Raw genomic sequence first — 20,603 nt, forward strand, 5'->3', positions numbered from 1 at the left:
TAGTTCATGTTGAGGAGAAAGAGGACTCAGGCATGGTTGCATTCAAAAGGGCCCTGCGAGAATTTGTCTTCTGATTTGGCTTTTTGCTTTTGCCTTGACTCTCACGAACTGGCTGGAGAAAGAAACAGAGGCTGGAGGCAGAAAGGCCTAATTACATTCTATTTCTACTCAGCTCTTCAGAGAGTTGTTTTCTGTTAGTCAGTTGCTTTGTTCACCATCTTCCTGTCTTGGAAAGGGTTAAGGATGAACCTGAGGCAGGGCAAGTCTTTTTTTTTGTGTGTGTGTCATAACATCTTTGTAAATAACAGTAAAAAGAATATAAAGTCACATAGTGCTTCAGAGTTTACAGAACTCCTTCACACTCACTGTCTGGTTCTCCCTTGCTACCAAATGAATTTTTATTATTCCTATTTCACTATTCCGTAGGTTACGCTGGTCTTCATGAGTTATTTTAATGAGGATTTGTGAAGTTCAATAATAATTTGATACGAGAATATATATCTCCCCTGTTTTATGACCCATGTTTTTTTAAAAATGTTATACCTTCTGCATTTATGTCTATTTTCTATTTCTGAGGGGTTCCTGAGCCATTTAAAATGTTGAATGTACTCATTTCAGTTCATGTTAACTAATAGTGCATGAACCCCTTCTATGGTCAAGGTCACAGGGAGTTGGCATAACAGACACGTGCATATAATTGCAGCATTATAATTATGTATGTTGCATGCAGTGCTAGAGAAATACTGGCAGTGGAGCAATGAATTGTGCTGGAGGTGGGTTGGAAGGGATGGGGCAAGCCAGCGCCAGGGGCCTAACTGGGAGCTGAGCCTTACCTTAATTAGGCAGTTCGCAGGTGGGCTAGAGGATGGGGAATCGGGTTGCAGGCAGGGGAAGGGGCATGTGGAAAGCATTTGGCCTGAAAATGGAGTCTGTAATTGTGGAGAGTGAGCAGCCAGTGGAGTTTGAACATAAGGTGTTTGTGGAGTGTGGCAGGAGATGACTCTAGAAGGGAAAGGTAGAGCTTAGTGTGTGAAGCACATCACAGGCTGCATTTAAGAGTTTTTTTTTTTAAGATTTTATTTATTTATTCAGGACAGACACATACACACACACACACACAGAGAGAGAGAGAGAGAGAGAGAGAGAGAGAGAGAGAGAGAAAAGCAGGCTCCATGCAGGGAGCCTGACGTGGGACTCAATCCCGGGTCTCCAGGATCACACCTCGGGTTGAAGGCGGTGCTAAACTGCTGAGCCACCGGGGCTGCCCTGCATTTAGGAGTTTTGATGTGACTGGACAGTGGGACCCATCACAGGCTTTTAAGACTGGTAACATTTATTTAGTTGTTGGTGCATGCAGTATGCAGTAGTCTGTTCTTGTGAATGAAACACACAAAACATTCTTGCTTTCATGGGGCTTTTGATCTAGTAGGGGAGACAATGGTTAATTAGATTATCACTGTTAAAAAGAAAACCTTAGGGGCGCCTGGGTGGCTCATTGGTTGGGCTTTTGACTTGAGTTGTGATCCTGAAATCGAGCCTGGTGTCCTGAGTAGGGAGCCCGCTTCTCCTCCCACTGCCTCCCCCTGCTTGTGTTCTCTGGCTCTGTAAAATAAATAAATACAATCTGTTTAAAAACAAAAACAAAAACCCATAGACCCACATGGAGTCACTTAGGCCAACTCACCAAACAGGGGCTTAATACCTAACCTCCCAGAGTTTCAACTCCCAGAAATATGTCTTCACCGGTCAGCCAGGAATTATCTGGCTAGCACCAAGGAGGCTCTGTCACGTGGGCCCTCCCCATCCCCCAAAGGGAAGGGAAGGCCATCTGCACGGTAAGACACTTCCCTTTAAGGGAAAGTGGCCTTGCCTGAAACAACTCCTTCTTCTCTTTTCTTGGTCACTTCCTCATTCTACTCTTCTTCCTGTAGAAATCTTCCATTTTGTACCACTCCTTGGAGCTCCCCTCTACTTCCTAGATGGGGTGCTGGTGCTAGATCTACACATCACTTAATAAAGATAATTACATCTTCAAGTTTGACTCAGTTGCATTTTTGTCCTTTAATGTCACATATGTATAATTACAGATTGATGAATGTTCTGAATGGTGCCCATGCATGTGTATGTGTATGCGTGCATGTTGCTGGTTTGTACCGTGTTCAGGGCTGGTCTCTGAAGGAAGCCACAGAACGAGATCGAGTCTGTGGTAACTGAAGCCTCAGGCTTGGGCAGGGAGGGTCCCCGAGCAGAACACTGGGAATGCTAACACCTAAGGAGTAAGCGGAGTAAGATAAGCTGAGCAGAGCCATGGAGGAATTAACTAGAGAAGTAGGAAGCAGATAAGAAGAATAGAAGCCAAGAAAACAAAGTGTTTCATGAAGGGAGTGGTCAGCAGTGTAATACTGGTCTGTATTTTACAAAGATCTTGTGTAAATGCGATGGTTGTGAAGAGGAGAATCTGAGTGCAAGACCTTCCAGGTCAGTGCTTCCCAGCAACGGCTGCACAATGGAATTACACCTGCTGGGTGTAACTTGTACCAATTAAGCCTGAATATTGAGGGCGAGTCCCAAGGCATCTGCAGTTTGTAAAGCTTCCTGGGTGACTCCATTGTCCTGTCATGGTCCCCGTGACAAAGGATGAAGGGTTCCAGGCAACGAATGCAAAAGTGAGGGGAGCGCATGGACAGGCTCGCAGATAGAGCAGAGAGGACTTTGTGATGGATTGCATATGGGGAGTGAAGGAGAGGATGGGGAAAATTGTCATTCCCTTGCGTCATCATCTGATCCTCCCTGCTTTTGGTTTCAGATACACCTTTTTCGTAGCAATGGGATACCTGACCATATGCCACATCAGCCGAATATACATCTTCCACTATGGAATCCTCACTACAGATTTTTCTGGGTGAGTATCTTAATTTGGCTGGGGGGTCCTTTGCCTGCAGACTCTGACTTCCTCTCTTGGGGTCTGTAAAGATCAAGCCTACACAGGAGACTCCTTGGTGGTTGGTTAAATCAGTTGGTAAGACTGATGAGGTTGGGGTAGAAGATTTGATTGGTCTGTGGGACCACTAGCTCTGCATGTTGCAAGGTAGGGGTTGCATGCATGTTGCATATGGTCTCTGTGCCATATCTCTCCTGCTGCCTGTTTTTTGTAGTTACATTGGAACACAGCAAGGCACGGACTCATTTATGTGCTGTCTCTGGCTTACGGTGGTAAGACTTGTGTAGTTGTGATAAAACCATATGACCCACAAAGCTTTTTTTTTTTAATTTTTATTTATTTATGATAGTCACACAGAGAGAGAGAGAGAGAGGGAGAGGCAGAGACACAGGCAGAGGGAGAAGCAGGCTCCATGCACCGGGAGCCTGACGTGGGATTCGATCCCGGGTCTCCAGGATAGCGCCCTGGGCCAAAGGCAGGTGCCAAACCGCTGCGCCACCCAGGGATCCCATGACCCACAAAGCTTAAAAGATTTACTGTCTTTCTCTTTACAGAAAAGTTTTTCCAAGCCTATCCTAAGGCTCCTCACACAGGGTGTTTATCTCATCCTAATTTTTAATAATATGGAAATTCTTCCAAACTAGCTGATGAGGGGATCCCTGGGTGGCTCAGTGGTTTGGCGCCTGCCTTTGGCCCAGGGTGCGATCCTGGAGTCCGGGGTCGAGTCCCGCGTCGGGCTCCCGGCTTGGAGCCTGCTTCTCCCTCTGCCTGTGTCTCTGCCTCTCTCTCTCTCTGTCTGTCTATCATGAATAATAATAAAAAAAAAATCTCAAACTAGCTGATGGACAGACCCCCTTGAGCATGTCCCCTGGCTGCCCTGGCCCCTCCCCCAGATTCTCTAGACTTCTGGTAACTAGAAGGTAATACCCTAGCACAGCAAGGGTCTCCATACCAGTTGTAAAAACTTTTTTCTGTCACCATGGCCTTGACCTAGTGGACCACCCCTCTCCTGATGGTCACGTGGTGAAGACTGTAGAGAGAGAAGTGAAAATTTTGTGCTCTGTTGCTCTTTGTGTAGGAACAGTGTTTTATGAATCTTGAGGAGTGGACAGTAATGCAGAGAGACCCCTCATAACACATTGTCTGATAGCCATGTTACTTCCCTAGGAGCTCGGGCCTGTTTTCTGCAGCAATCCGAGGTCAGGGAAAGCCTGTTTTCGCCACTCATGTTGGATTGGGCTTCATTCCATGAGTTCTTGGAGAATGGGTAATAAAATAAAGGGGTTGCAACTCACAGCTTGTTTCTGTAAACCTTGCTGCTCATGCAGCTCCACAGTTCCACCATGAAGAGGCTCCAGAAGGCAGAGATGTTGCTTTGAGGCACCAAGACTGTTGGTTGTCCTTAAGTTTTCTGTGTGTTTGTGGTTTCCTCTTTCAGGCATCAGTTCTCTCAGTCTTGGGCTTCTGAGATCTGACGTTTCTCTTTGGCTAGTCTCCTTTCTGCATTCCCCTCCCCATAGTTGCGGGGTGCAGTTGTTCAGTCTTTCTGAGACGAATTCACAAACTCTTTTTTAAAAAAGATTTTATTTATTTGAGAGAGAGAAAGAGAGCATGAGCAGGGGTCAGGCGCAGGGAGGAGGGAGAAACAAACTCCTACTGACCAGGGAGCCTCATGCGGGCTTGATCCCAGGACCCTGAGATCATGACCTGAGCTGAAGGCAGACGCTTAAAGCTTAACTGAGCCACCCAGGTGTCCAGATTCACATTTTACTTTCTCATACTGTGTCTTGGAAAAATCATGTTAGGAGCACCAAAGACAACAAGACAGGAAGTTATAGCATTAAAATGAATCTTTAAACAGTGATTATAACATAACTAACCCTAGTGTTTGGTCAACAAACTTCATTTTTTGGTTTTACCCCCAAACTGTAACACCCCCCACCCTCGCCCTCCACACACACACACACACATACACCCTTAGAAGAGCTCCTGACACTTATTAGGTGTTTGGTAAATGACTCTGTGAAATACTGGAGTTAATTAGTCAGTTCTTTTTTCAGTGCTGCAGGAGCTGCAGTTAAGGAGCTCCTCCAGCATACTGAGTTGAGATAGTGAACAAAGAGCTTTGACTTCAACCCCAAGTAGGTTATTACCTGTTTCTCACCTATATCATCTTTTCTTTTGGGGGGCATGAAACATATATTCATTCATTTACTTCTGCAAGAGTTTCTGAGACCCCACTTTGCTAGGCACAGTGCCAGGTGTGGAAGGCACCATCACTTAGGTAGGAGGAAGGGTGCTTCAGGCAGAGGAAGCAGCAATACAAGAGCACAGAATTGTGACAGGTGCCTATCGAGGTTCCGGAACCTGCCTTGCTCTCCTTTACCTCCCACATTCCTTTGTCCCCAGGTCCTATCAGGCAGGCAGCCTGGCTGTCACTAGGCTCCAGACACTGCTGTCTGTGTGTCCTCTGCCACCACTTTGGACCACCCCATGTCTGCGTCTTTCCCAACTGGCTGTCTCATTTCACCCTACCCCTTGTCCAGTCTGTGCTGTCTATACCAACTAGAGCGAGCTCTAAAATATCAAAGCAGATGATGATCTGGACCCGATTCTCCTGTGGTCTTCTCCTGCTGTGTACTGCATATGGCAGCATTGCAGGAGAGCTTACGGCCTGCACGCATGCACGCTGGGCTGGTTCATGTCTCTGTGTGTATGCCTTGCTCATTCCTCTGGTTAGAAGGCCCATTTTTACCCTTGTCTGCGTGGAAATCTCTTACTGCACTTTCTACAACCCAGCTCAAAATCGCTGCTTTACAAAGCTTTCCCTGATTCCCACCTGCTCCTTCCCCCATCCCCTTCTTCTTCCTCCTGTTGGTCATTGCATTTTGGACCCTGCCTGGGAGGAGGGCTCTCACATGGCTTTCATGGCTGGTGCCGCCTGTCACCTGTAAATCTGACCCCCTGAGATCCCAGTGCACAGTGTTTGGAGTTAGAGGGCAGGGGTGCTTCTGCTTTCACCAATTGATCTATATGCTTGTCTAGTGTCATATATGTTTTATTCCCAAACTGACTTATTCCGGTTTGAACTTGAGTAGAACTGATTATATGTGGATGTGAAAGGAGAGAGAGTAGTTTCTCTAAATCTTGGCTGGGTCCTTTCGAAAGGGACTAAGGCAAGTTGGGTGTGTTACAAGTAGTGGGTGCTGAATGTAAAGTGGGTAAGAGTCTGGAAGGGAATGGGGGAGGACTAGAGCTGGGCAGGATTCTGTTCTCAGGTCACTCTGCAGTGTGCGCATCTTGACTTTGTTTTACCTTCTCAGTCCACATCAGAGGCAGTGACTCTGGAGGTGGCACGTGGGGCTCATGTAAGGGAGAATCTATCACTCAGCTGACCCAAGCTCCAAGGAGAGGCTTTGGTGCTGAATCAAGAGGTGCATTCATTTATCACTTGGCAGATGCTGATGGAGAACCCTGAGCATGCCAGGCCGGGTCACAGGAGGGAGGGACGAGCAAAGGCTGTGGCAGGTACTTACACTTATAAACTACAAGTCTGTATGGGGAATTCACACATGAGCATATCATTGTGAACTGGGTTGAACTCAGTCTCAGAACATGTTCTTCTTTGGAAATAGGATCTTTGTAGGTATAACTAGTTAAGATGAGGACGTACTAGATTAGGGTAGGCCCTCAATTCATTATGGCTGGTGGGGTCCTTCTAAGGAGGCCATAGGAGACACAGATGCCAGGGCTGCATAGTGGGGAGAAGGCCAGGTGAAGACATAGGCAGAGATAAGGGGAGGTAGCTGTAGGCTAGGGAGCTCCAAGGACTGCCAGAAGCCACCAGCAGCTAGAGTAAAGCATGGCCTCCTTGGCCTCCAGAAGGAACCAGCCCTGCCAACACCTTGATTTCAGACTTCTGGGCTCCAGAAAACAGTGAAAACAGAAAACATCATGTTCTGGTTTAAAGCTACCCAATTTGTGGTAATCAGTTATGGCAGCTCTCTCGGACATCAGTGCGCAGTGTTTTATGACTGCTTACCTTTTGATGGGCTAACAGGTGTGCCCTACTTCTGATCATGCAGGGTAAGAATGTCCTCACTGTCCCCATTTCTCCCCCTTCTGATCATGCCTCCTCCTCTGTAGGTTCTATCCATAAAACCACAAACTCTTGAATGATTATTACATCGCTTTTAGTATAATCAGACCTGGCGGAAGTTATCAGTAGGAAAACATAAAGGGCGTTTGTGGAAAACAGCAATGTGCTTGTGAAATGTGGTGGTTTTGGGGACTTTGATAACAGGGGACAATGGAAACCCATCACTGTCAGCTTGACTTCCAGCAGCATGGTCATGACACATTTCCTCAAGTGATGTTTGTGCTTGGGCATTTTTTTTTGCTCTCCTTGTATTAAGAAGTCGCTAACATTATACACAAGACCATAAAATGTTTGGGAATGCCTGGGTGGCTCAGTCAGGAAGGCTTTGACTCTTGATCTCCATTCAGGTCATGATCTCAGGGTTGTGAGACTGAGCCCCATGTCAGGCTCCATGCTCAGCTTGAGGTCTGCTCAAGATTCTTTCTCCCTCTGCCTGTCCTCCTCCTCCTGCTTATACACTTTCTCTCTAAATAAATAAAATCTTTGACAATATTTGAACTAGAAGGGACTCTGTGGGAAAGGATACAAAGAAGGTAGGTCTGTTACCTGTAGCTCTCAGTGGTTATGCTGTTTGGCTCTTAAGGGTACCTTTTTTTTTTTTTTTTAAATTTTTAAGTTACGGAACATTGTTAAGCAGCATTATTTTTCTACTCCCACCATAAATGCATAAGGGCCTCACTGACATAAATCCATCTTCTCGGATAAACAAATGGAGAGATACAGACCAACCTGAAATTGACAAGATGTTTTAAATCTCAAATTGTCAGTTAGAGATTCTTTACCAATGTCTGCTTTATAATGATGAACATGTAGGCAACCCCCAGCTCCCCTTCAGAATGTAATTTGTTTAGCACTGCCATTGGATTCAGTTTTAAAATCTTATATTCTGGAGGAATAAAGTAGCATTTTGATGTTGAACCTGGTGTTTTAAAGCAGCCTGATGAGAGAGCTATTCTCTCTGGAGCATGCATCCAAATCTAAGTGCTTAGCATGCTTTATTATGTCTTTAGAATAAGAGCCCAGAAAGGAATTGAATGGGATTAGTTGAGATAAGTATTTGTGTCAAACAACATATATATGTTTTTAATTTGGGGGAGCACATAAACTCATGCTTTAGATTATTCTGGGGCTTGAAATTTTATCATTCTGAAAGCAATCAAGTTTTCATGGGTTTGACTGGCATTAATGGTGAGAATCACACACAAGATACAGTTTTATTGGTGTTGCTAATACAGTTTATATCAATACGTGTAGTGGTAGATCCTTTGTGTTTTCTCTGTGAATGTGGGCTATTAAAAATACCAGAACATTTACTGTTCTCCTGGGGGAAGCTCAACAATTGCTTGTAATAAACCTGGTACTTGATTCCTTTTAAGTTTGAGATAGTGAACGGATTCTTCTTTTCTGCTCACAGAAGGGTACAAATTGAGTTTTATGAGGGAAGCAGCAAAAAGAACCTTTATTTCCTCTTTGCAAGCTAGGCCAGATTCAGGCAGATAATTGCTCTCCTATGATGTTGGCAATTTGAATTGCCTGTGTGTTTTCGAAAACAGTCTGAAATGAGAACTCTTACACACTTAGAGTGGGATTATAAATTGGTACAACCATTCTAGAAGGCAATAAAATTTCAAGCAAGAATTTTTGCTTTTGAAAAGAATCATATTCTAGGGGCTCTTGGGTGGCTCAGTTGGTTAAGCATCTGACTCTTGATTTCGGCTCAGGTCTCGATCTCAGGGTCATGAGATCAAGCCTTGCTTCAGGCTCTGTGCTCAGCAGGGAGTCTGCTTGAGATTCTCTCCCTCTGCCCCTCCCCCTACGTGTACCCGCATGCATGTGCTCTCTCTCTCTCTCTCTCTCTCTCTGTCAAATAAATAAATGTCGTCTTTAAAAGATCATATTGTGTGATAGGATAAATTCCTAGGAATTAAAAAAAATTCCTAGGAATTGAATTACCTTAAGGAAATCAAATTTATTCATAAGCGTGTTCAACTGTTGTCAATGGTAGTGAAAAATTGGAAACATCCTACATGGTCCAAAAAGAGGCAAATGATTAAATTATGGTACTACTGTATGTCTACTGAAAATGATTTCGAAGAATGTTTAATGACACTGGAAAATGCTTCCAGTAGAATGGAATATCAAAATTGCAAAGCTAATCCACTTAAGACTCCCATTTTTTTATGAATATGGACATGTGTCAGAAAGGCTGGAAGGAGGTAATCAAAATACTAAGACAGTGGTTCTGTTGTGGGGGTCTTTATTGGCTATTTTAATAATTGTTTCTTTTTTTATGATTATAATGAGACATCCTAAATGTTATTTAAAACTATTTGCAAGTACATTATGAATGCATATCCTCTGCATGCTGAATTATAGCCTCTAGGAATGGACCAATAGCCCTCTGTGTTCCCTGTTACCTTATTGAGGTTGATAGAAATAATGGAAATATTACTTGTCTGTACCCCTTGCTAGTGGAAGTGATCATTTGCCTAACTGTCCACAGAAATGTGCTTTCCTCTGTTGGTTTACGACATCCTGTCCCTTCTACCTGGCCAACCCAATATGTGCGAGTAATTGGGTTCTACTATGATATGGACAAAGAAGTGATATTTGTAGGGAGTTTTCACGATTTGCTTATTTCATGTTTATTCTTTAGGATTTTGGCAGCTTCTTGTTAACTTAGCTTAGTCACTTGGAGTTGAAGTCCAAGGGCATGAGTTTAAGTTCTACCAAGAATATTTGGTAAGTTCCTATTAAAATGGAGAACTGGTATTTTGTTGTGATCATTAAATGCCAAAGAAGGGAGATTATATCTTTGAAAAATTAATAGGAAGAAGCCCATTCTTTTCTGCTTGACTGGTGGATGGTTCCCAGAAGATACCAGGCGAACTTTGAAATGAGTTGAGAGGAGTTTCCCCTACTTTCAGTTGTAGTCCTAGGGATCCTGATGGGACAATGTATTTTGTTTGCTGTGGGTCCTGGAGTCCTGTGTTTTCTTCGCTGATGCTGGCACAGTTGAAAGGAGTTTGGGAGCATTCCATTAAAATTGTAATACCATCACCTCCCTCTTCAGTAATCCAGGGAGCAGGGGGGTAACCAGTAAGGCAAGAAGTGATAGGGAGGTGAGAAAGTACCATCTGAACCTCCTGTGTCCCTCGGCTATTGGGCTGAGGCTACTATTTGCACAGTTCATGTTGCATTTGTCTCTCCTGGTTGTTGTGCAAGATGGCAGGCCCAGCCGATGTTGCTGCTGATTGCAAGTTTGTTATGGTCCTATTCTCCCATCCTGTCAAAGCAATGCCTGCCTGACTCTTTGCTTTCCTAATGTATTACTATTATAAGGGGACTTCCATTATAAAGAAAGAAGTAATAAAAATACAAAGCATAACTTTTGGGATCTAAAATTACCTTTTCAGGAAAATAAGATCCCTGAATATCAGATCTGGCTTGATGCTGGCCAGCCAGCTGTATGATCAGCTGGCTCTTTAACCTCTAACTGAGGACTGCATAATATTATTGCTCCGTCCCAGTTTTATCAGGACAGAGAACTTAACCACCCTAGGTCCAGAGAGTAAGGGAAATTTTATTGGAATAGTGTTAAAAATTGAGATTTTGTTTAATGTTTTAAAGATAGGTTCTTTATTGTTGGGAGTTGATATGAGAAGTAGATAGAATGGATACCACTTCTGGTAAATTGCCCAGAGTCCATATTGGGGGGAGTGGCATTTTTTTTTTGTCTTTCTGCTCTAATCACATATCTATCTGCCTGTTTTTCCTTACTCATTTTCCCCCTGTATTTTCTTTTATCCCAATTAGAATAATAGTGTTAGGGGCACCTGGGTGGCTCAGTGGTTGGGCATCTGCTTTTGGCTCAGGTCATGATCCTGGGGTCCTGGGATCGAGTTCCACATCGGGGGGTGAGGGGGTGGGAGCCTGCTTCTCCCACTGCCTATGTCTCTGCCTCTTTCTCTGTGTCTCTGATGAGTGAATAAATAAAATCTTAAAAAAAAAATAATGTTAGGGTCAGGAAGAAAAAAGTGCTTTTCTTTGTGTGTGTGTGTGTGTATAAATTTTCTTCTTTTATTGAATTACTCATTTTTGAAATTTAAGTATAATTAACAAAGAATGTTATATTAGATTCAGGTATACAATATCGTGATTCAATATTTCCATACATCACCTGGTGCTCACCACAGCAAAGGCCCTCCTTAATCGCCATCACCCCCTCCCTCTCCTCTGGTGACCATCAGTTTGTTCTCTATACTTAAGAGTCTGTCTTTTGTTTCTCTCTCTTTTTTTATGTTCATTTGTTTTGTTTCTTTTTTTTTTAAAAAAAGATTTTATTTATTAGAGAGAGAGAGAAGTAGGGAAGGGCAGAGGGAGAGAGAGAGAGAGAGAGAGAGAGAGAAAGAGAGAAAGAGAGAGAAGCAGATTTCCTACTGAGTAGGATGCCCGGTGCAGGGCTCAGTCCTAGGACCCAGAGATCATGACCTGAGCCAAAAGCAGATGCTTAACAGACTGAGCTGCCCAGGCACCCCTCATTTGTTTTGTTTCTTAAATTCCAAATATAAGTGAAATCATATGGTATTTGTCTTTTCTCTGATTGACTCATTTCACTTAGCATTATACTCTCTAGATTCATGTTGCTGCATATAGGAGGATTTCATTCTTTCTTATGGCTGAATAATATTCCATTGTTTGTGTATACTACATCTTCTTTATCCATTTACATGTCCATGGACACTTGGGCTGCTTTCATATTTTGGCTATTGTAAATAATTCTGCAATAAACATAGAGGTGCACGTATCCCTTCGATTTAGTGTTTTTGTATTTATTGGGTAAATAAATTGAGTGGAATCACTGGATCATGTGGTAATCCTTTTTTTAACACTTTGAGGAACCTCCACACCATTTTCCATAGTAGCTACACCTGTTTGCATTCCCACCATCAGTGCAAGAGGGTTCCTTTATTCCACGTACTCATCAATACCTGTTTCTTTTGTTTTGGATTTTAGCCATTCTGACAAGTGTTAGGTGATATTTCATCGTAGTTTGGTTTGCATTTCCCTGGTGATGAGTGATGTTGAGCTCCTTTTCCTGTGTCAGTTGGGCATCTGCATGTCCTCCTTGGAGAAATGTCTGTTCATGTATTTTGCCCATTTTTAAAATTGGATTGTTTTTTGGGTGTTGAGTTGTATGAGTTCTTTATATATTTTGGTTACTAACTCTTTTTTGGGTATGTCATTTGCAAATATTTCCTCCCATTCTGTAGGTGGCCTTTGAGTTTTGTTGATGGTTTCTTTCCCTGGGCAGAAGCTATTTACTTTGGTGTAGTTCCCATAGTTTTATTTTTGTTTTTGTGTCCTTTTCCTAGGAGACATATCTAGAAAGATGTTGCAACTGCCAATGTCAGAGACATTTTGCCTGCGCTTTCTTAGGATTTTGATGTTTTCAGGTCTCACATTTAGGCCTTTTTTTTTTTTTAAAGATTTTATTTATTTATTCATGAGAGACACACAGAGGGAGACAAAGACATAGACAGAGGGAGACTCAGGCTCCTCAAGGGGAGCCCAATGTGGGACTTGATCCCAGCACTTCAGGACCACACCCTGAGCCGAAGGCCAACGCTCAACCATTGAGCCACCCAGGCATCCCTCACATTTAGGTCTTTAATCCATTTTGAGTTTATTTTTGTGTCTGGGGTGAGAAAATGGCCCAGTTTCATTCTTTTGTAGCTGTCCAGTTTTCCTAAGACCATTTGCTGAAGAGACTTTTGCCCATTGCATATTTTTTCCTCTTTTGTCAAAGATTAATTGACCATATATTGTTGTAGGTTTATTTCTGGGCTCCCTATTGTGTTCCATGGATACTACAGCTTTGTAGTATATCTTGAAATCTGGGCTTGGTATACCTCCAGTTTTATTCTTCTTTTTGAAGTTTACATTGGGTCTCCAAGGTCATCTATGGGTTTTGTACAAAGTTTAGGATTATTTGTTCTTTGAAAAATGCAATTGGAGGGTGCCTGGGTGACCGAGTTGGTGAAGTGTTGGACTTTTGATTTCAGCCCAGATCATGATCTCAGGGTCCTGAGTTTGAGCCCCACATTGGGCTCCATGGTCAGTGCAGAGTCTGCTTGAGATTTTCTCTTTCCCTTTCTCTGCCCCTTCCTACCAGCTCATGTGCTCTCTCCCTTTCTCTCTCTCTAACTAAAATCTTTAAAAAAAAAAAAAAAGGAGAGAAAAGAAAAGAAAAATGCTGCTGGTATTTTTCTAGGGATTGCATTAAATATGTAGATTACTTTGGGTAGTACAGACATTTTAATAGTATGTTTAATTCATGAACATGGGATAATGTCTTTCCATTTGTGTCTTCTTCAGTTTCTTTAATGTTTTATAGTTTACAGAGTATAGGTCTTTCACCTACTGTTTAAGTTTCTTCCTAAGTATTTTATTCTTCTTGGTGCAATTATAAATGGATTTTTTTTTTTAAATTTGAGAGTGAGTGGGTGTGTGTGCATGAGCTGGGGAGGGGGGCAGAGGGAGAGATAGAAGCAGACTCCCTGCTGAGCAGGGAGCCAGCCTTGGGGCTTGATCCCAGGACCTGGGGATCATGACCTGAGCCAAAGGCTGATGCTTAACTGACTGAGCCACACAGCCTTCCCTGGAATTGTTTTCTTAACTTCTTTCTGCTATTTCATTATTAGTGTCTAGAAATGCAACAAATTTCTATACATTGATTTTGTATTCTGTGGTCTTATTAAATTCCCTAATCAGTTCTAGTAGTTTCTCAATGGAGTCTTTTGGGTTTTCATTCTCTTTTTCTCTCTCTTTTTGTTTCTCTCTCTCTCTCTCCTTTAAGATTTTTCTTTTATTAGAGAGAGAGAGAGAGAAGAAAAGGGCAGGAGGAAATTGAGAATCTTGAAGCAGTCTCCCCACAGAGAATAGAGCCTGATGTGGGACTTGATCTCAGGACCTGAGACTGAAATCAAGAGTTGGCCACTTAACCAACTGAGCCACCCAGGAGCCCCTTGGAATCTTTCAGGTTTTCTATATTTAGTATCCTGTCACCTGCATATAGTGAAAGTTTTACTTCTTCCTTACCAATTTGGATACCTTTTGTTCCTTTTTCTTGTCTGATTGCTGTGGCTAGGACTTCCAGTACTATGCTGAATAAAAGTGCTGAGGGTGGACATCCTTGTCCTCTTTCTGATCTTAGAGGAAAGCCCTCAGTTTTTCACCATTCAGTATGATTTAGCTGTAGTTTTTCTGTATACGGCCTAATTTTGTTGAGGTATGTTCCCTCTAAAAATGCTTTGCTGAGGGGTTTTCTCATGAATGAATGTACTTTGTCAAGTGCTTTTTCTCCATCCATTGAAATGATCATATGGTTTTTATCATTTTTCTTATTGATATGATGTATCACATTGATGATTGTGAATATTAAACTACCTTTGCATCTTGGGATTAAATCCCACTTGATTGTGGTGAATGATTGTTTTAATGTAATGTTTGATTCAGTTTGCTAATATTTTGTTGAGGATTTTTGCATCTGTGTTCATCAGATATATTGGCTTACAGCTCTATTTGTAGTGTCTTTCTCTGGTTGAATTGGGCAGTTTTCATTCCTCTTCTATTTTTTGGAATAGTAGAATAGTAGGTGTTAACTCTCCTTTAAATGTTTGGTAGGATTTATCTGTGAAGCTGTCTGGTCCTGGGCTTTTGTTTGTTAGGAGTTGTTGTTGTTGTTATTATTATTATTGTTATTATTATTATTGTTTGAATTTCATTGCTGGTGTTTGGTCCGTTCCATTTTCTGTTTCTCCCCGATTCCGTTTTGGGAGGTTATGTTTCCAGGAATATTCTGGGTAGTCCAGTATAATGGCATATAATTTTTCATAATATTCTCTTAAAATCCTATGTATTTCTGTGGTATTGGTGGGTATTTCTCCTCTTTCACTTCGGATTTTGTTCGAGTCCTCTCTCCCTCTCTCTCTTTTGGATCAATTTGGCTAAAAGTTTGTCAGAATTTGTTGATCTTTTCAAAGAACCCGCTCATGGTTTCATTGATCTGTTCTATTGTTTTTTAGTTTCTATTTTGTTCATTTCTGCTTTAATCTTTATTATTTCCTGGCTTCTCCTGGTTTGTGGTTTTGTTTGTTTTTCTTCTTCTAGCTCATTTAGGTGTAAGATTAGGTTCTTTGTTTGGAAGTTTTCTTGCTTCTTGAAGTGGGCCTATTGCTATACACTTCCCTCTTAGAACCACTTTTGCTGCATCCCAAATAATTTAGATCAGTGCGTTTTCATTTTCATTTGTCTCTATGTCCATTTTTTAAATTTTCTTTTTGATATCTAGGTTGATCTGTTCATTGTTTAGTAGCATGTTATTTAACTTCCATGTATTTGTGTTCTTTCCAGATTTTTTTCTTGTGGCTGACTTCTAGTTTCTTGGTGTTGTGGTCAGAAAAGATGCATGGTGTGACTTAAGTCTTCTGAATTTGCTGAGACTTGTTTTGTGGTATAACATGTGATCTCTTCTAGAGAATGTTCCCTTTACACTGAAAAGAATGTGTATTCTGTTGTTTTAGGATGGAATATTTTGAATATATGTTAGGTCCATCTTGTCCAATGTGTTGTTCAAAGCTACTGCTTCCTTGGTGATTTTCTGTTTGGATAATCTATCCATTGATGTAAGTGGGGTGTTAAACTCCCCTACTATTTTTGTATTAGTATCAATGACTTCCTTTATGTTTTTAAGTAACTGTTCAATGTATTGGAGTGCCCCTATATTTGTTGCATAAATATTTTTTATTTAAATTCAATTATCCAACATATAGTACATCATTAGTTTCAGATGTAGTGTTCAGTAATTTATCAGTTGCATATAACACCCAGTGCTCATCACATCACGAGGCCTCCTTAACGCCCATTACCCAATTACCCCATCTATTTCCTACTTCTCCTTGGTTACATAAATATTTACAGTTGTTCTGTGTTCTTGTTGAATTGTTCCCTTAATGATTATGTAGTTTCCTTTGTCTCTTGTTACAGGTCTTTATTTCAAAGTCTATTTTGTCTAAGTATTGCAACTCTTTCTTTTGACCTCCATTTGCATGATAAATGTTTTCCCTTTCCATCACTTTCAATCTGCAGGTGTCTTTAGGTCTGCAATTGGTCTTTTTTAGGCACCATATAGATGGGTCTTGCTTTTTTATCCATTCTGCCATCCTGTGTCTTTTGATTGGAACATTTAGCTTATTTGCATTCATAGTAATTATTGACAAGTATGTGTTTATTGCCATTTTGTTACTTATTTTACAGCTGTTTTTATAGTTCTTCTTTGATCCTTTCTTCCTTTTAGATTGACTGATTTATTTAGTGATATACATGGCTTCCTTTCACTCTCTTTCTTTCTTTCTTTCTTTCTTTCTTTTTTTTTTTTTGCTATGCATTACTGGCTTTCTGTTTGTGATTATCATTAGGTTTATTTATAACATCTTATGCATATAGCAGTCTATATTAAGTTGATGGTCATATATGTTTGAATCCATTGTAAAACTAAAGTTTTATTCTCCTCCTCCCTACATTTTAGATATATGATATCATTCTTTATATCCTTTTATTTTCTGAATCTCTTGACAGATTTTTGTGGATATACTTAATTTTACTGCTTTTGTGCTTCTTACTTTGTTCCTGCTTATGATCTTCCATTTCCACCCAAAGAATCTCCTTTAACATTTCTTGTAAGATAGGTTTTGTGGTAATGGATTCCTTTAAATTTTGTTTGTCTGGGAAATTCTATATTTTCCCCCAGATAAAAAATTCTAGATACTACTCAGTGCTCATTCATGATAAGTTTATTCTTTAATTCCCATCATCTATTTCACTCATCTCTCCACCCACCCCACCCCCCTTGAATAACCATGAGTTTGTTCTCTACAGTTAAGACTTTCTTGGGTTGCCTCTCTTTTTTCCCTCTGTTCTTTTGTTTTGTTTCTTAAATTCCAAATATGAGTGAAATCATATAATATTTGTCTTTCTCTGACTGACTTATTTCACTTAGCATAATATTCTTTAGATCCATTCACAACTATTTGTTTTTTGGGTGTTGAATTGTAGGAGTTCTTTATATATTTTGGATACTAACTCTTTATTGGCTATGCCATTTGCAAATATTTCCTCCCATTCTGTAGGTTAACTTTCAGTTTTGTTGATGGTTTTCTTCCCTGGGCAGAAGCTTTTTATTTTGATGTAGTTTCAATAGTTTTATTTTCACTTTTGTTTCCTTTGCTTAGGAGACATATCTAGAAGGATGGTGCTACAGCTGATGTCAGAGACATTTTGTTTGTGCTCTCTGCTAGGATTTTGATGGTTTCAGGTCTCACGTTTAGGTCTTTAATCCATTTTGAGTTTATTTTTGTCTCATGTGAGAAAGGGGTCTAGTTTCATTCTTTTGGTTGTAGCTGTCCAGTTTTCCCAAGACCATTTGCTGAAGAGACTTTTGCCCATTGCATATTTTTTCCTCTATTGTCAAAGATTAATTGAACATATAATTGTGGGTTTGCTTCTGGACTATTTTGTGTTCTATTGAAACATGTGTCTATTTTTGTAACAGTACCATACTGTTTTGATCACTACAGCTTTGTAACATAACTTGAAATCTGGAATTATGATATTTCTAGCTTTGTTTTTCCTTTTCAAGATTTCTTTGGCTATTTGAAGTCCTTTGTGGTTCCACACAAATTTAAGGATAATTTGTTCTAGTTTTATGAAAACTGTTGGTATTATGATAGGCTTGCTTTAGATCTATAGATTGCATTGGATAGTATAGACATTTCAACAATATTTGTTCATTCAATCCATTAGCATGGAAGAGTTTTCCATTTGTTTGTGTCATCTTCAATTTCTTTCATGCTAGTGCTTTATAGTGTATAAAGTGCACATTTCACTTCCTTGGTTATGTTTCTTCCTAGGTATTTTATTATTTTTCATGCAACTGTAAATGGGAATATTTTCTTAGTTTCTCTTTTTGCTACTTCATTATTAATGTATAGAAATGCAGTTAATTTCTCTACATTGATTTTTGTATCTTGTGATCTTATTGAATTCCCTTACCAGTTTAAAAAGTTTTCTATATGTGTTATCATGTCATCTGTGAAAGTTTTACTTCTTCATTACCAATTTGAATGCCCTTTATTCCTTTTTACTTGTCTTATTTCTGTGGCTATGACCTTTAGTAATATGTTGTATAAAAGTGGTGAGAGGGGACATCCTTGTCTTGTTCCCAATCTTATGGGGAGACTTTCAGTTTTTACCAGTGATTATGATGTTAGTGTGGATTGTTTATATATGGCCTTTATTATGCTGAGGTATATTCTCTCTTAGCCTACTTGTTGAGTTTTTATCATGAATGAATATTGTACTCTGAAATGTTTTTTTCTGCCTCTTGAAATAATCACATGGTTTTTATCCTTTCTCTTACTGATACGAGGTATCACATTGATGGATTTGTGAATATTGAGCTACCCTTGCATTCTTGGAATAAATGCCATTTTATTGTGGTGAATGTGTTTTTAAATGTATTGTTGGATTTGGTTTGCTAATATTTTGTTGAGGATTTTTGCATCTGTGCTCATCAGAGATATTGGCCTGCAGTTCTCTTTTTTTTTTTTTTTTGTAGTGTCTCTAAAAAATTTTTTTTTGTAATGGCTTTCTCTGATTTTGGTATCAAGGTAATGGGGGCCTCATAGAATAAATTTGGAAGTTTTCCTTCCTCTTCAGTTTTTTTTTTTATTTTTTTTTTATTTTTATTTTTTGTTTTTCTCTTCAGTTTTTATAAACATTTTTAAAAAAGATTTTATTTATTTATTCATGAGAGACACAGAGAGAGAGGCAGAGACACAGGCAGAGGGAGAAGCAGGCTCCAAGCAGGAAGCCTGATGTGGGACTTGATCCTGGGACTCCAGGATCACGCCCTGGGCCAAAGGCAGGCACCAAACCACTGAGCCACCCAGGGATCCCCTTTCCTCTTCAGTTTTTTTGGATTATTTGAAAAGGGTAGGTATTGACTCTTTTTTAGATGTTTGGTAGAATTCGCCTGTGAAGCTGTCTGGTCCTGGACTTTAGATTCAATTTCATTGCTGGTCATTGGTTTTTTAAAATTTTCTATTTCTTCCTGATTAATTTTTGAGAAGTTCTATGCTTCTGGGAATTTATCTGTTTCTTCAAAGTTGTCCCATTTTGTTGGCATATAATTTTTCATGATATTCTCTTATAGTCCTTTGTATTTTTGTGGTGTTGGTTGTTCTTTCTCCTCCTCTTTCATTTCTGATTTTGCTTATTTGAGTTCTTTTTTTTTTTTTTTTAAGAGTCTGGCTAAAGGTTTATCAATTTTGTTGATCCTATCTGAGAAATTCTTCATCTCTCCTTCTATCCTAAATGATAGCCTTGCTGGATAGGGCATTTTTGGCTGCAGATTTTTTCTTTTCAGCACTTGAAAATATCCTACTTCTTCCAATTGGCCTACAGACATTCTGCTGAAAAAATCAGTGGATAGTCTTATGGGGTTTCCCTTGTATGTAACCATTTTCTTTCTTTCTTTCGCTGTTTTTAAAATTTTCTCTTTGTCACTGCATTTTGACATTTTAATTTCTTATGTCTTAGTGTGGACTTCCTTGGGTTGATTTTATTGGGGGGAGGGATGGGGGCTCTCTGTGCCTCCTAGATTTGGACCTCTGTTTCCTTTCCCAGATTAGGGAAGATTTCACCTGTTATTTCCTGAAATAAATTTCTGCCCACTCTTGTCTTTCTTCTGGGACCCCTGTCATCTAAATGTTGTTACATTTTATGATGTCACTGAGTTACCTTAATCTCTTCTCATTTATTATTATTTTTTCTTTCTCCCATTCAGCTTGATTGTTTTCCATTACTCTGTCCTCCCAGTTGCTGATCCATTCTTCTGCTTCCTCTATCTAGTATTTATTCCTTTCTGGAATATTACTTATTCTGTTTCATTTAGGTCTCTTGCTCTGATTTTATCCTGTTCTTTCATTTGGGACATAGTCCTCTGTCTCCTAATATTGTCTTACTCTCTGTTTCTCTGTGTTGGGACAATCAGATATGTTTCCTGTTCTTCAGAGTAGTGGCTTTATGAAGAAGATGTCCTGTCATGCAGTGTCCCCTGTTCATCAGATCATCAGAACCTGGTGCTTTGGAGTTGTTTTTTTTTTCTTTTTTCTTTTTTCTTTAAAAGATTTTATTTATTTATTCATGAGAGACACAGAGAGAGGTAGAGACACAGGCTGAGGGAGAAGCAGGCTCCATGTGGAGAGCCTGATATGGGACTCGATCCCAGAACTCCAGGATCATGACCTGAGCTGAAGGCAGATGCTCAACCGCTGAGCCACCTAGGCGTCCCTGTGGTTGTTTTCCTATGTGTGTTGAGTGCACCCTACTATTGTGGTTGAACTGCATTTGTCTTTATTCCAGTTGTCTGCAATGGCTCTC

The 20,603-nt window shown here is 40.3% G+C and overlaps 1 protein-coding gene across 2 annotated transcripts in view; it reads left to right on the forward strand.

Annotated features, from left to right (window-relative positions):
• The window catches only part of MBOAT1 (membrane bound O-acyltransferase domain containing 1), a 113,560-nt gene that overhangs the window by 61,141 nt on the left and 31,816 nt on the right, over nt 1-20,603 (forward strand). For both annotated transcript variants that reach the window (XM_041772310.1, XM_041772311.1), the window contains one exon: nt 2,807-2,902. In XM_041772310.1, the coding sequence (XP_041628244.1) occupies nt 2,807-2,902 (96 nt within the window). The remainder of the gene's footprint in view (nt 1-2,806; nt 2,903-20,603) is intronic.

The sequence above is a fragment of the Vulpes lagopus genome, chromosome 10, assembly GCF_018345385.1.
Source record: "Vulpes lagopus strain Blue_001 chromosome 10, ASM1834538v1, whole genome shotgun sequence".
In the NCBI taxonomy this organism is placed as follows: domain Eukaryota; kingdom Metazoa; phylum Chordata; class Mammalia; order Carnivora; family Canidae; genus Vulpes; species Vulpes lagopus.